Below are 15358 nucleotides of genomic sequence, written 5' to 3' on the forward strand. Positions count from 1 at the left end.
AACAGTATTGTTTTTAAATCGTTTGCACAATTATTCCTTGTTGACCTATGTTATCTTACCTTCTATGAGTCAATCTCTGCCCATGGCTTCCGACAGAACTGATACTGTATTTTCGTGGCCCTAAAGATTCTCGTCTTGACCACATACCAGCATGTGGTATTGAACCATAAGTCGAGCTTCTACCACGAAACGACGGCATTGGGCTTAGGTTAAAATTAGACGTGCCTGGTAAAAGTGGTAGATTCTGAGAACCTTGCAAAAGGTTCTGGGAATTCAGGGAATTTTGTCTGGTGTCGTTGCGGATTCGGTGCATCGATTGGAGGTCTGTATTGCGCCCTGAAGGAGGAAAAAATAAATTATAAATTGTCATTTATTTATTTATTTATTTAAATATATAGCCCACAGATTACTCCAAGAGGACTCAAAAATACAGTTATTTTACATAATGAATAACAATTAAAATATAAACAAAATTACAATATATAGTTAACATAAAATGCTTACATAAAATTACATATAATGCAAAATGTAACAATATTATTTATAAACAGAATAAGATAAAATAATGAGATATTTGAAAAGAAAATAAAAAGGTTTACTTGTGCAGATGGAGATGATTTGATTAGGTGAAGTGTTGTGAATATCTATTTCATTATTAATTAAGTTCAAGTTAGAGGACATAAGTAAAATAGGCGAATTTAAGAGAAAATTAGATTTAGGAGTAGGATAATTGAAAAATAATTGTGAACGCGTAGATAGCCTTGGAACATTAAAGGATAGTTGACTAAGAATAAGAGAACAGTCTATAGAATTATTGCAAAGTTTAAATAAGAACATATTTGTACAGATAAATCGACGTGAGGCAAGGGAAGGAATACCAAATTCTTTTAGTAAAGATTTGTGGTCAAAGCCACGTTCAGGGTAAATTTTATATGTTTTATAATAAAGGTATTTCAGAAATTTACGCTGAACCTTCTCTATCGCATCAGAGTTGTTGGTTTGATGAGGATACCAAATAATCGAACCATATTCTAATTTTGAACGTACAATAGAATAGTACATGCAAATAAGTGCATTGGTAAATTTAAATTGTTTACAATTTCTCAGTATCAAACCTAAAGATTTATGTGCTCTATTACAAATATCAGTTATATGATCCGTGAAAAACAAACCAGAATCAAATAAAACTCCGAAATCTAAAATTTCATTACATCTATCAATGCTGGTGTTAGAAATTTTATAATCAAAAAGTATTGGAACGCGCTTACATGAAAAACTGAGAATCTTGCACTTTGATATATTTAAATGTGATTTGTTATAGATACACCAAAGAGTTAAGTTGAGACTGTAATAATAAGCAGTCGTCAACAAAATTTATTTTGAGATCATCTGCAAATAATAAATGTGGACAGCTAATATTATCAGAAATGTCATTAATAAAAATAATAAATAGTAGTGGACCAAGAATGGATCCTTGAGGAACACCTGAACTGATATTTTCAATGTTGCTCAAGAACCCATTCAGATATACAAGCTGTTTACGCTTATGAAGATAACTCTTGAAAAAATAAATAAGTGAAGAATTAAGACCAATCTTAGATAATTTAGTAAGAAGAATGTTATGATCAATTTTGTCAAAAGCTTTACTGAAATCAGTATAAATAACATCAACTTGTCCATTAGTTTCAAGATTCTCAGCTATATATTGTTTATTACATATTAAATTTGTTATCGTTGAACGGGCAGGCATGAATCCATGTTAATTAGTAGAAATTAAAGTTCTCACATAAGGAATTAGTTCTCTATAAATAATTTTTTCAAACACCTTAGCAAAGTTTGATAATAATGATATCGGCCTGTAATTTGCAATGTTTGATGTATCACCTTGTTTAAAAGTTGGAAGTAATCGTGAAATTTTCCAATAATTTGGAAAAGTGTTTGTACGCAAAGATAGATTAAATAAAAATGCAAGTGGATCAGATAGAGTAGATGAGCAATCACGTATAAAGAAAGATGGAATACCATCGAAACCAAATATTTTGGAGTTCTTAAAACTTGCTATTGCAAGTTGCACAGTACTAGAATCAATTACACCTATATCAATCATGATTCTATCATTATGATCAAATAAAATGGATAATGGTTATAAAGTAGTTATAAATACTTAGTAACATTTGATCAAGGTCAGACACTAGAATTTGATTTTAATAATTTTTCCAGTTGATCAAATATACTAAAAAATCCAATGAATTTGATTTGTCAACCATCAGCAATCTTACATTTATCATAACTTATCCTAAATATTTCCAGTAAATTTCTCACCATTACTATGAGCTTTATCACTTCCATTATTCAAAATGACAACATTGGCAGTAGTTTCACCATCCTGGTCCTTGTCTAAGGATGCAGAACCCAAAATACCTAAAATAATAGGAGATCAAGTTAAGTTTTATGTTACTGATCATCAGAAAAAGTGACCAGATTATCTGAAATATTATGAAAATTGGATTGGTGTCACTTGCACTCAAGAATAGTGAAAACAAGGACAATTTAATTAGTCACAAAAGCATAATTTGTGCTGCTTCCAATTTGTCTTACAACAAGTCCGAATTTTAATCAGCTTGATCAAAATATTTTACCAAAATTAATTTTTACCTGGACTAGATTTTTTCCTAAGACTGGTGCGACCTAATCGCCAACTACAACCTCTTCGTATCCTTAGAGATCCACTTGGAAGAAGATTTGATGACTTCTCTTTTATCTGCAAAATCAAAAATAGATCAATTCATAGATCAATAAAGAAAACTAAAGAAACCAGAAAATATTACACAAACACCAAATTAAGTGATTCTGCTGCATAACAGACCAATGTTATCGCAAGACTATGTTATGTAGAACTTTCCATACAAAATCAAGCGTATTCCTCAGGTTGTCAGATATAAAACTTAATCTAGAAACAGCATAAATGCCAAAACAACAATCTTAGGTGGCAGGGCTTTTCTGACTAAGCTTCATAACATACGAGTGACGTTGCAGATTGTGGCGATCAAGCAGGCTAGTCATGGTAGAGAAAACAATTGGACTTGTCATATTTTTATATCATTAATTTTCATAATCAATAAATTTTATATATATTTTATACAAGTGGAGTTTATACTATCATATTCACAACTACTCCCACACTAGTGAAACACGACGTTTGAGCTGAAGACAGAGAAAGAGCATTTTTTGGGGATTTAAAAATTATAGATTTTGATGCAGCACCATAATCAATGGTCTTTCGTGACTACTTATAAGGTACGTCCAGTCCTCGGTTCACCGTAGTTAACGCATTTACTACCTGACACCGGACTTCTGTTGGTATACCCATTTTGTATACCTAGACCTCAATGTTTATTGCCGACACAAAAATGTATTCTGAGCCTAGACCTTGGGTGACGTAGATACATGACATTTTGACAGTATTCAGTACAATTCAGAAGCATAGTGTGTGGAAGTTGGAGCGTAACATGGCCATAACATTGGTCTGTCATGCGGCAGAATCGGTGCCTAAGTTCCTACAAAACTTCTTATCCAATTATTTTTCATTTACCTCTGGTTGAATAGTAATGCTAACATCCATCTGTCCATTATTATTATTCAGCAAAATGCCATTATTTACAGCAACAGCCCCATTAGCAACCAGACCATTACTAGAAGCAACTTGACCAACTGACAAAATTTGATGTTGATTTCCATTTGAAGAAATTTCAACATCTGAACCATTTTTTGGCCCTGGACTAGTCGCTGAATCCAAATTATTGTTGACCAAACTTTGATCTGATTGTTGCACATCAGCATTATCTACAAAGACAGAAATTGGTAAAACAAGTACTAAAGATTTAATATATGGGTCATTCTTTTACAAACCGTACACCATCCAGACCTTGACGTTTTAGAATTGTCTGAATTATTTTTTACAGATATTATACATAAAATTATTTGACACGTATTTCAGGATTTTGCTGAAAGAAAATTTTTTACGTAAATATTTACGATTGAAATATGGATTTTTTGCTCGATTTCTATGAACATCATCTGCGGTAAATTAATTATCTCCAGTTGTGCTGATCGGATATCAGTATTATTATTTTTTTATTACACTCATATTGAAGTGAACTTTGTAATGATTAAAAACATTTTTTTTTGTTTTTGCAATTTTCTTAACAATAAGCACCCTTAAATATTTACAAAGGTTTTACTCAGCCTTACCCCAACTTGAATCGATCCAAGAAAAAACATTTTTTTTTTATCTGCAACAAAATTCTTTTTACAATTTGTTGGAGACTTTGTTACATCGAAAGATATTAAATATTTTCAATCTTATTGTTTTTCGGTTGAAGAATATTTTATAATTTCGCTTCTGGCGAAAAATGAATATATAGTCAAAAAAAAATTAGGAGAGAGCGGAGCTTAAAAGTTCGTGGGTAAAAAGATCCACTGCCAATATTTCAAAAACAATTAAAGTTAGAAATTTTTTAACAACAATATTTGAATGTAGATGGATTGTTCAGTTAGATTTTTCTAATCATAAGAAAATGCTTTTCAGACATTTTTCTAAAATTTGTCATTTTCCGTCTTTACTCTATAGCCTGGATAAAAAGGGATCGACTTATTTTTAATTTTAATGGAATTTTACGTATTATAGCTTAATTATATAGCCAATGTGAAATAACAATTTAATTCGTATACTTTTATAAAGAAAATACCAGATATACCTTTGATCTGATGCTTTGATCTGAAGTCTGAAAAACATTTTCTTATAATTAGAAAAATCTAACTGAACAATCCGTCTAATTCAAACATTGTTGTTAAAAAATTGGGGTAAGGCTGAGTAAAACCTTTGTAAATATTTAAGGGTTGTTATTTTTTAAGAAAATTGCAAAAACAAAAAAAATCTCATCATTACAAAGTTCACTACAATATGATAGTAATAAAAAAAATAATAATACTGATCCGATCAGCACATCCGGAGATAAATAATTTACCGCATTCATAGAAATTGAGCAAAAAATCCATATTTCAATCGTAAATATTTTCGTAAAAAATTTTTCTTAGCAAAATCCTGAAATACGTGTCAAATGATTTTATGTATAATATCTGTAAAAAAAATTCAGACAACTCTAAAATGTGATATTTTATTTTTTCGAAAATCCGTACGATTTGTAAAAGAATGACCCATGTGAAACTAATATATATGAAGAGAGTCTGTATTTTTTTATTTTCCTTTCAATCTGTTTTTACAAAAGAAACCTTCAGTAATATTATGATAAATGTAAATTATCAAATTAGTTCTGAAAGGTTACTCAGACCTTTTCGATTTTTATAAAATAAATTAAACGATACAGTCATATGAAGTATTTTTGAAATAAAAATAATTAAAATTAATCAATATGAGAAATAACAAATTAAAAATAATAATAATCATAATCTGTATAAATATTTATAAAGGATTAAATAATTGATTAAATAAACCCGTGCTTTATTTTAGGCTGAACTTCTATTTTCTCTTCAGATCTTGATTAACTGATGAACTAAATAGTTAATAGCCCACAAAGAATCCTCAAATATATCTCATTTTAAAAAATATTTTTGAAAACAATCTAGTTGTGACTGTATCGTATTGTATAAACTCTGTGAAAGAAAGTTGGAATAGGTTTTTTAAATTCTTGACTAATAAATTTAAACCAGTAAATCAAGTAATGTGCCAGAAATTACAAATATTATCACAACAAGACTTTTCGTTCATTACCTGGTTCTGTGGTACTACTATTCAGACCATCTTCTGTATTTATGTTTTGGTTTCCCAGGCAATTGTTGGCTAAATTGAGGCTCAAATTGGAAGCACATCGTTCCTGGTTCAAAACTGGTGGCAGCAAATGGTTCAAACTCAAATTCGATCCAACCGGAGCGCTTCCTGATCTTTCAACCGGAATGTTCAGAAAGTTGTTGTTTGGAATAAAATTTGGGGATAAAAATTGAGGCGTTGTTGATGGCAAAAGTAAATTTGTAGATGCTGCTTTTTCTGTATTCGACTTCTCCAAAGATGGTACAGGTGTCACACATACTGCCTTCAGATTTAAAGTCGAGTTGACGTGCAGAATTGGCGGTTTTAGAAGACCAGGGATACTAGAACACTGGGGTAAAGGACACATGTTATTAGAATTTATACAAAAACCGACATTTTAGAAAACCGGTTTTCGAATTTTAATTTTACTAAACAACCGGTTTTAACCGGTTTTCGAATTTTATATAGAAAATAAATTTTTGCTCGAATACTATGTAATTTTTACGCAAATTTAGTGTAATTTAGAGCAGTATTTGACTGATTTTATTTATTGTTCAATTTTATAGATAGTAAACAAAATTATTTTAATTTTAATTAGTAAAACTAAAAAATAATAGTTTATCTTTATTAAATACCTTTGAAAATAATTATTCGTTATTCATGCATCATTTTCACATATAAGAATGAAAATATTTTTATGATAGTGAAACGAAAGTTTTCGAATAAATAAAAATAATACATTTTTAAATAAAAAACATTCATTAAATTAAATTAAATATTAGATACATGTTGATACTGTTGAAGTTTGATACTAAACACTCAATGCCTACTGTATGTTTATGTATATATGTTTCTCTTTTGTTTTTGTGTCAACAAGTGATTGTTAATAATATTTGTAATACATGTGATCAGTTAAAGAATATATAATCAGTCAGTCTGCTTCTATCTTTCTGCATAAACGGTTGTATTATTATTCACATAAACTTTTAACATAAATTCTACAGATACATACTTGTTAATATCAATTTTAGTTCTAAAAACAATTAAGCTAAACTCGGCTATTGTCTGTTCCGAGCAATTTTAATTAATTAGTTTTAAACATTCTAATTGTTTTTTTGTTTAATAAAATATGATTTCAAAAAACTGAGAACGTCTATGGAATTGCAAATTAGACATGTCCTTTGTTTACTAACAAAATTTTCTGTAAGAGAAAATACTCTTATACTTGCGACCAAATTATGCTTAATTGTTTTTAAAGCTTGATATAATAATTCTAAGTTTTTTGTTCTTTGTGACTTCTAGGGTTTAAAACTTTTTTTTAAGTTAGAGTAGAGGATGTTGCTTCTTCAAGAAGAAGTCACTCTGATTTAAATTAATATATACACTGGTATAAAAATCGTAACTAATATATACAAAACTTTTTTGGGAACCATTGCAGACTGATAAGATATCATATGTTATTGAACCGATATGATTCCAAGAATCAAAACGCTTTCATCTATCTTTTATATTTGGCTATATTTGTGCCCATAATTATGAAAGTGGTCTAAGTCAAAAATTAAAAAAAAAATGAATTTATCAGTTATTTCATACCACATTAGTTTAAACTAAATGTATTCAATGTGATTTTTACGAAATTGTCAAAAATGAACCATTATATAGTGGTTGTAATTTCAACATTATATGGAATTCATTTAGTGTTAATTATGAAAGTAATCTAAGTCAAAAATTTAAAGAAATTATATATAAAGAAATGGTGCAGGGAGAAAAAGATAAGACAAGAAAACGGGCAAAGAATGAAAGTAGTTATGCACAAAATATTAGAAAAATTAAGAGAAATAATGGCGAAGAATACACGACAAAAAAATCAAAACTTGCGGGCGAATCTGTCTCTTGGCTACAAATTCAATGGATGAGATTCTTGAAAAATGAATCTTATTAAATGTTTTATAAAACTTCTTTAGATGATTCTACATTTCACGTTTTGGATCTTTCACCTAAAAGAGGAAGACCAAAAATATACGGAAATATTAAATTACTTCCCTTATACACCAGCATTAGACCAGTATCGGATGAAAAACATAGAGATATTATGAGTTTACTATCGTACATTCCTCCAGTTTTTCAGGAACATTTTAAAAATCTTAAATACTCGAAATAATGATAAAAATGGATTACCGTTTAAAAATAATTAATAAATGCTCACAAATTATTCCAATAAAATTATTGTTTCAAATAAAACTCAAAGTTCTTTATTGCTTCAAGTCATTTATAGGACATTCAGTTAATTTTGAAAATGATCTAAGTCAATTCAAACTTTAAAAGCAATATTATCGTATGAAATTCACACAAAATTTCATATTCACAATAAATTTCCATTAATTGAGACTAATAAAATTAAAAATTAAAATGACGCATAATGTAAAAATATTTTTTAATTTATTCAAATGCAATTCATTAAATATCTCGAAACAAGAAATATATGACTTAGACCACTTTCATGATTATGGGCACTTTTGTCATTTTCCATTTATACAGTGAAAACCGACTTTTTTCACTAAAAAACCGGTTTTCGAATTCCATAATTTTCCGGTTTTTGAAAACCGACAAACTCTAGCTGCTAGCTTATTATTTTTAACTTGTACTTACAGAGCTTTTGTCTAAAAAATCCATGGTGTCCAAAATGTCAGTTTCATCTTCGCCCAAAGCTTTTCGACGAATTGAACCACCACGTTCACCTGTTGTTTTGCAAACTGGAGGTTCCAGGGTTGTATTTGGGGAATCTTGAGGTGTGGCACAAGTATGGGTAATTACCGGCAATGGTAAAGGACTTCTGCAAAAAAAAAAAAAGTGTGAGTAAGGTTCACACGCGATTGAACTAAAACTTATTTGCTACTGTACAAGATGGCATTTATGTAAAAATAAATACATTATGTAACAATTTCGAATAATGTCTTTTAGTAATGTGGTAAAAGTCGTCATGCACACATTTATTAGTGTCGACCATTATTCACATTTATATAATGATAAATTATTAATTATATATTTATAATAGCATTAAAAATATGTATAATATTTAAAAACAATAATGCCATTAAAGTCATATTTCAAATATGACATGATCGGTTTGTCATTGTAATAAGCATTTAGAAATGAACCTTCATTAGAGAAATGAAGTAATTGCTGTTTAATAAATTATATAATATTCGTTCACACAAAGGATCATGTTAAAAAGCGTCTGAACAAATATTGTTTTTGTAACTTCACTTATCATGTAATATTTGTGTTTGAAGAACTTCATGTAATTAAAATTAACATACACTCATTGACTGATTGTATTTTTTTTACTTTTTCGCTGGCGATATAATCTCATTTTTTAAACAACTGTAATATCTGTCTTGCCTATAAAAATATTTTCCATTTTAATTATTTCAAATATTTATAGAAACTACGAATAATATAGAAATTATTTCAACAAACTTACTTTTCGTACACGGCGCAAATATTTCATTTACACAAAATATAAAAAGACTCTACTGACGAACAAACTTAATTTCAAAGCAAAAAAGAGGACTCTACTGACAAGAAGACTAAATTTCGTGACAAAAAAGGGAACTGTACTAAGGAGCAGTTTATAAATAAAAAAATACAACGATTTCACAAGAAAACTAATAAAAAATGAAGAAAGACACTACTGACTAACAAACTAAAAAAAAGGGTCTTCTAAAAGATTAGAAAAACAAAAGATCTCTATTGACGAGCAAATTAATTTAAAAAAATATGAATGGAACTCTACTCACAAACGAACGCAAAAGTAAAATCAAAAGTAAAAAAAAAAATCTACCGACGAACAAACTAAAAATAGTAGAAGAAATGGACTCTACTGACGAGCAAACTAAAAATAGTAGAAGAAAGGGACTCTACTGACGAGCAAATTAAATATCTAGGCGACGAGAAATGGGACTCTACTTATGAGCAACCTAAATTTTGAAGTAAAAAAGGGACTCTACTGACGAGGAAATTAACTGTAAAATTATAAAAGAAACTCTACTCACGAGCAAACTAAAATTAAAATTAAAAAGGGAATCTACTGACGAGCAAACTAAAAATTAAAGAACAATGGAACTCTACTGACAAGCAAACTAGCAATGAAAGCAAAAAAGGATCTATTGAAGAATATACTAATAATAAAACAAAAAAGGGACTCTACTGACGAGCAAATAACAATTCTAATAGAAAAAACACTACTGACAAGCCATTTAAAAATATTTAAAAAAAGAAAATCTACTGCTGAGCAAATAAAAAAAGGACTCTACTGACAAGCAAACTAAATTTTGGGCGACAGTGTTAAATATTTTTTTGATTTAGGCATTTTTCATTAAATCAAGATTTGTACTACCATGTAACTTTATAATTTTTATTTATCTATGCCGATTTTCTTGTCGATATCGGTACGCATACAACGACAGATCTCTATTCACATACACGACGACTAATTACAATCGACCCGTATAGAAATGATATCATCAAAAGGAAATGACTCTCACTTGACCTTGCCGTAACAATTTCCGTTGCATTTGTACTGATTTACACCCTAGTCACGCCTAAAGAAGTTTCACATCAAAAACAGCAAGTCTTGTAACAACTACACGTAAAACAACATCAATATATATTTTTTCTTACCTTATAATTTCTGCATCCCCTTGAACAGATCCCTTAGTCCTTTGCAACATCTTCGACTGCTTCTCGATATTGCATTTAGGTTCCTGCAGTCTTCTCAAATTTGCTAAATTTCTCTTGTTGACCATTTTGCTTGTACCGACATTTGCAGAAATCGCCAAAGCTGTCCCAGAATTTGCTGCAGCGTTTGTATTCGAGTCTTTGAGTTTGTGCAAATCGTCGGCGGAGCGCCATGTATTTTTAATTTCCTGGGAGAAAGGATAATTGAATTAAGGATTATATTTTACATCAACTGTATTCTGTCAAAATAATAATGAATAGATAGATATTTTTACAGTTTTTACAGTTGCCATGACAACGCTATGTTATGAGACAGACTTGCCCCCAAGATTTGTAAGATTTTTCTGTACGCGTATGTATGACACTGAACTACTCCTAAACGGTTAGTCCAATTTTGATGAAACTTTTTGTGCTTATCCAAGTGTATTTACAGATGGTTTTACATTTACTGATTTTAAATATACACCTAAGTCTGTTCTTACACGATCTTTTTGTACACGGTTTTGATATAACACGGTTTAAAAATTGAATATTTTAAATTTGAAATTTTATGTACTTAAATTTTTTTTGTCAAATTAAATTTTTCGTTCACAACATAGTTTTTTAGTTCCTGAACTTGCCATACATTTAATTTATAATAGGTTGTCAAATATCTCCCTTCCGCCTTTTTGTATTATAAACCAAGAGCAAAAAAAGCGGAAGGGAGATATTTGACAACCAAATATTACTTTTAAGATTAGAGTTCATATCTTTTTCAACATTAATTACTATGCTTGTGAAAATAAGCATTATATATTTGATTTAATAAAATAAACATGAATTTTTGTTCTTAAAAGTTCTTGTTTTTCACTAATTTCAATAGGTTTTAGAGATTAGGAACAAATCACCCATTTTTGTATAAGATCAATGTCTTTTTTTACACGTTTTTTTTTTACACGGCTTCTTCTGGAACCAATCTACCGTGTAAAAACAGACTTAGGGTATATGTATATATTTTCCTTTTACCTGTGTAAAACTGTCACTATGAGAAGAATCGCTCCTGGAATCATAAGAATTAGAATCCGAATACCATTCTGCTGATAATTTTGATTTGGCCAACTCCCTTTGCTCCCTTTCTCTTCTTTCATGTCTCTGTAAAAAATTAACAATTTATATATTATAACTGGTTAATTTAATTTTTTTTTATTTTTTACCTCCGAACTGAACCCTTCGACCAAAATAGCGACGAGTAAATTAAAAAGCACATAATTTCCAAAGGTCATAAGGGCCACAAAATACAGGGCTGCCCAATGGCTGGTCTTTTCCATTCCGTTGAACAAAACCACATTCCAATCTTCTTGGGTTAAAATCTACAAAAAAAATTAAAATAATGGATACAAAATAAAAAATTATTAGGTCACAATGTTCTTGCAAAATATTAATTCTGTTTAAGAATTATTAAAACAGTTGTGCACATGCTTCATGCTCTAGTAAGTAAAATTTAATACAAAAATTGTGTATAAATAAAATTAATTTTATTCTATCTAAATTAATACTGAATATTACAAAATAAAAAATATTAAGTCACAATGTTCTTGCAAAATATTAATTCTGTTTAAGAATTATTAGAACAGTTGTGCACATGCTTCATGCCCTAGTAAGTAAAATTTAATACAAAAATTGTATATAAATATATTTAAATTTATTCTATCTAAATTAATACTGAATATTATATAATAAATAGAATAGGCTTTAAATAGAATTTTCAAAATTAATGACTTTAATTAATTAAATGTTATATTTACTATTTTCTTGCATGATAAAATTAAATGAAATTTCTATAAAAATATATAAATTATAAAACATTACATTGTTAGGAAAAAATGCTTCAAATATTTTATACAATTCAAGATTTGTCATTTTTGTCGTTAGTAAAATAATTATAAAAAAGAGCAATATTAGTTAAATATGAAATTTAATTGATAATTAATTTTAAATTTATAATTTATTTTTTATCTCAAAAACTTGCATGAACATTGCAATAAAATTTTGTATTTAAAATATTAAAAAAGCATTTTACAAAACTTTGAAAATTAGTCAAGAAAGCATTATAAATAAAAATTTGTAACTTGAAATTTTTAAAATATGTTTTTAATATTAATATTAGAAATATTTTATATTAATATTAGATACACGTTTTGAAAATTATTATTACAAACATACACAAAGTATAAATATTAATAAATACAAAAATTTACAAAAATTAATTAAATTTTATTTAACATGCAAAAATTTTATATATGTTATAAATTAGTAGAAATGTAAATTTAAACATGCATAAATATATGTTAATTTTTTAAGTTTTAATAATATACACGTATTCAAATATATTATTATAAGTTTATATAATATATAAAAAATAAGATAAAGCACTGTTTTAGATTTTTTAAATAAAAAATACAACAAAAATATATTTGAAAATTTATTTATGTTAATTAATATATATGTTAAAGTATTAAAATATATTATTTTTTATAAAAAAATGAGAATAAACATGCAAAAGAATATTTTTCAAATTGTTATGAGAATAATTGTTAAAATATATTTTTTAATAATATTTGTTTGCGTTAATAAATGAAAATTATATGAAAAATATTAAAATATATTCAAACATGCATAAAAATTACTATTTCGATATTTATTTTAATTTTGTTATTATTATTAATATTTTTTTAATAAATTTTATATTTGATATTTAATTTTCTTAAGTAAATATGTATATGTACATAAACAAATTAGTAATAATTTGTAAAATTAATAAAAACATATTAAAAATTTATTAAAAAAAATCATGCCAAAAACAATTATATTTCATCTATATGTTAATTTATATATATGTTAAACTATATTTCATGTAAAAGTAGTAAATTATATTAATATTTATAAAAAAAATGTAAGAAAAAACATGCAAAAGTAGATTTTTAAAATTGTTATTAAATTATTGTTAAGATATTTTTTTTTATAATATTTGTTTGCGTTAATAAATAAAATTTATATAAAAAACTTAAAATATATTCAAAATTAATAAAAAAAAACACAACATGCATAAAAATTGCTGTTATAATATTTATTTTAATTTTGTTATTATTAATAATATTTTTTTAATGAATTTCATATTTTTTATTTAATCCTCTTTAGTAAATAGGTATACACGTATGTACATAAGCAAATTAGTAATAATTTGTAAAATTAATAAAAACATATTTGAAATTTATTTAAAAAAATCATGCCAAAAAATGTTATAAACTTATTATTCTAAATTTATTTTGTTAGAAGAACTAATTTTTAAAATATATATATACTTTACTAAAAAATTAAAAAAAAATTATATATATTTTTTTAAAGTTACAATACAATTAATTTAGGTTTTATTAGCTTTTGTTTTATGTTTCACATAATATTAAATATATTTACGAAAATTATGGTTATAAATTGAATAAATATATAAAATTATTTAGTACGTTATTTAAATAATATTTATTTTAGTACCTAGTAGTAGCAAAATTACCTACTAAATACTAAATTTATTTTGAAGAATACATATTAAAATAAAATCTCAGCCGAATTTTCATATTTTAAATTAAAAATGTAAAAATATGTTATGTAAAAATATTTATTACATATAAATGCCTGTTTTAAAATTTTTATTAATTCATCTCGATATAATCAATTAAATCACTCCACTCAATCGATTCCCATAAAAAACATCTTATTTTTCCTCCTCCAAGATTCAATTAACGAGTCGAACTCAGATGAAAAATAAAGAAGAAAAAAAGCAAGAATCTAATTAGTTTTTCCATCGTTTTCCGACAAGTTTTCCCTCATTTGAATTTATAATGAGAGTTCGTATTAAAAAGTTTTATTCGGACGGAAAAAAGGAAAAACACAATCTTGTTTTGTGACACAATACAGTTTGTTGTTTAACTTAATTTGTATAATGTTTTTTAATTCTGTTTCTCTGCGAATAATGAATTTGTTGGAGGAAAAAAAGATTACTGATTAGTAAAAGAAATGTGGGGGAATTATTTGATTTGATTTTTGATTCTGTACTTTCAGAAAAATATTTTGTCATGTATTTATTAAATGTGTCGTATCTTTTTGACAAATTGTTTCACGTGAATGGTTTTTATGGCAAATTAATACAAAATTAAATAATGTACAATATATTCTAACATTATAATGTCCTACAGCAACTCGGTATACTATAAAATTGCAATTGAATTTAGGAATTTAAAAAATCCGAGCACGTACTAAAAGAATGCAACGTGAATCCTCAAATTCGTTTATGTATTTATTTTTTATTTATTTTGTTAAACTTTTAAGCTTTTTATTTATAGTAAATAAAACGAATAAGTAAATAAATAAAAAAATAGAAGTAAAATTTAAAAACTTTGGCATATTGAAAATTCTAAAAATAAAATCATATTTTTAATTTGACAAACAAAAATTTTGGTATTTATAAATATTTTATAAGTTAAATTAAAAATTTATATAAAAAATATTAAAATTTCTTAAGTATTTTTTAAAAATTCTGAATATTTATAAATTATGTTTACTATATTATATTATTATAATTATATTTTATAGTTTGTTTTATTTTTTGTATATTTTAAACAGTTTATTTCAAATGAATAAAATATTTTGCAAAATTTTTCATAACTAAACAAACTAAATATATACACATAGAATAAAATTTTAAATGTATAAGCAAAAATATATAAATATATAGATAAAAATGCAATGAATAAAAAA

At 26.6% G+C, this 15358-nt stretch overlaps 1 protein-coding gene across 1 annotated transcript in view; it reads right to left on the reverse strand.

Annotated features, from left to right (window-relative positions):
* Positions 1-15358, reverse strand: part of LOC113373291 — a 213324-nt gene that overhangs the window by 14017 nt on the left and 183949 nt on the right. The window contains exons 29-37 of the mRNA XM_026613599.1: positions 11761-11916; positions 11573-11698; positions 10511-10755; positions 8477-8660; positions 5792-6176; positions 3593-3843; positions 2656-2761; positions 2323-2421; positions 60-336 (exon numbers count right to left, since the gene is read on the reverse strand). Coding sequence (XP_026469384.1) covers positions 60-336; positions 2323-2421; positions 2656-2761; positions 3593-3843; positions 5792-6176; positions 8477-8660; positions 10511-10755; positions 11573-11698; positions 11761-11916 — 1829 coding nt within the window. The remainder of the gene's footprint in view (positions 1-59; positions 337-2322; positions 2422-2655; positions 2762-3592; positions 3844-5791; positions 6177-8476; positions 8661-10510; positions 10756-11572; positions 11699-11760; positions 11917-15358) is intronic.

The sequence above is a fragment of the Ctenocephalides felis genome, unplaced genomic scaffold, assembly GCF_003426905.1.
Source record: "Ctenocephalides felis isolate EL2017-DRISC unplaced genomic scaffold, ASM342690v1 CF-g0.4_SCAFFOLD_01604, whole genome shotgun sequence".
In the NCBI taxonomy this organism is placed as follows: Eukaryota; Metazoa; Arthropoda; class Insecta; order Siphonaptera; family Pulicidae; genus Ctenocephalides; species Ctenocephalides felis.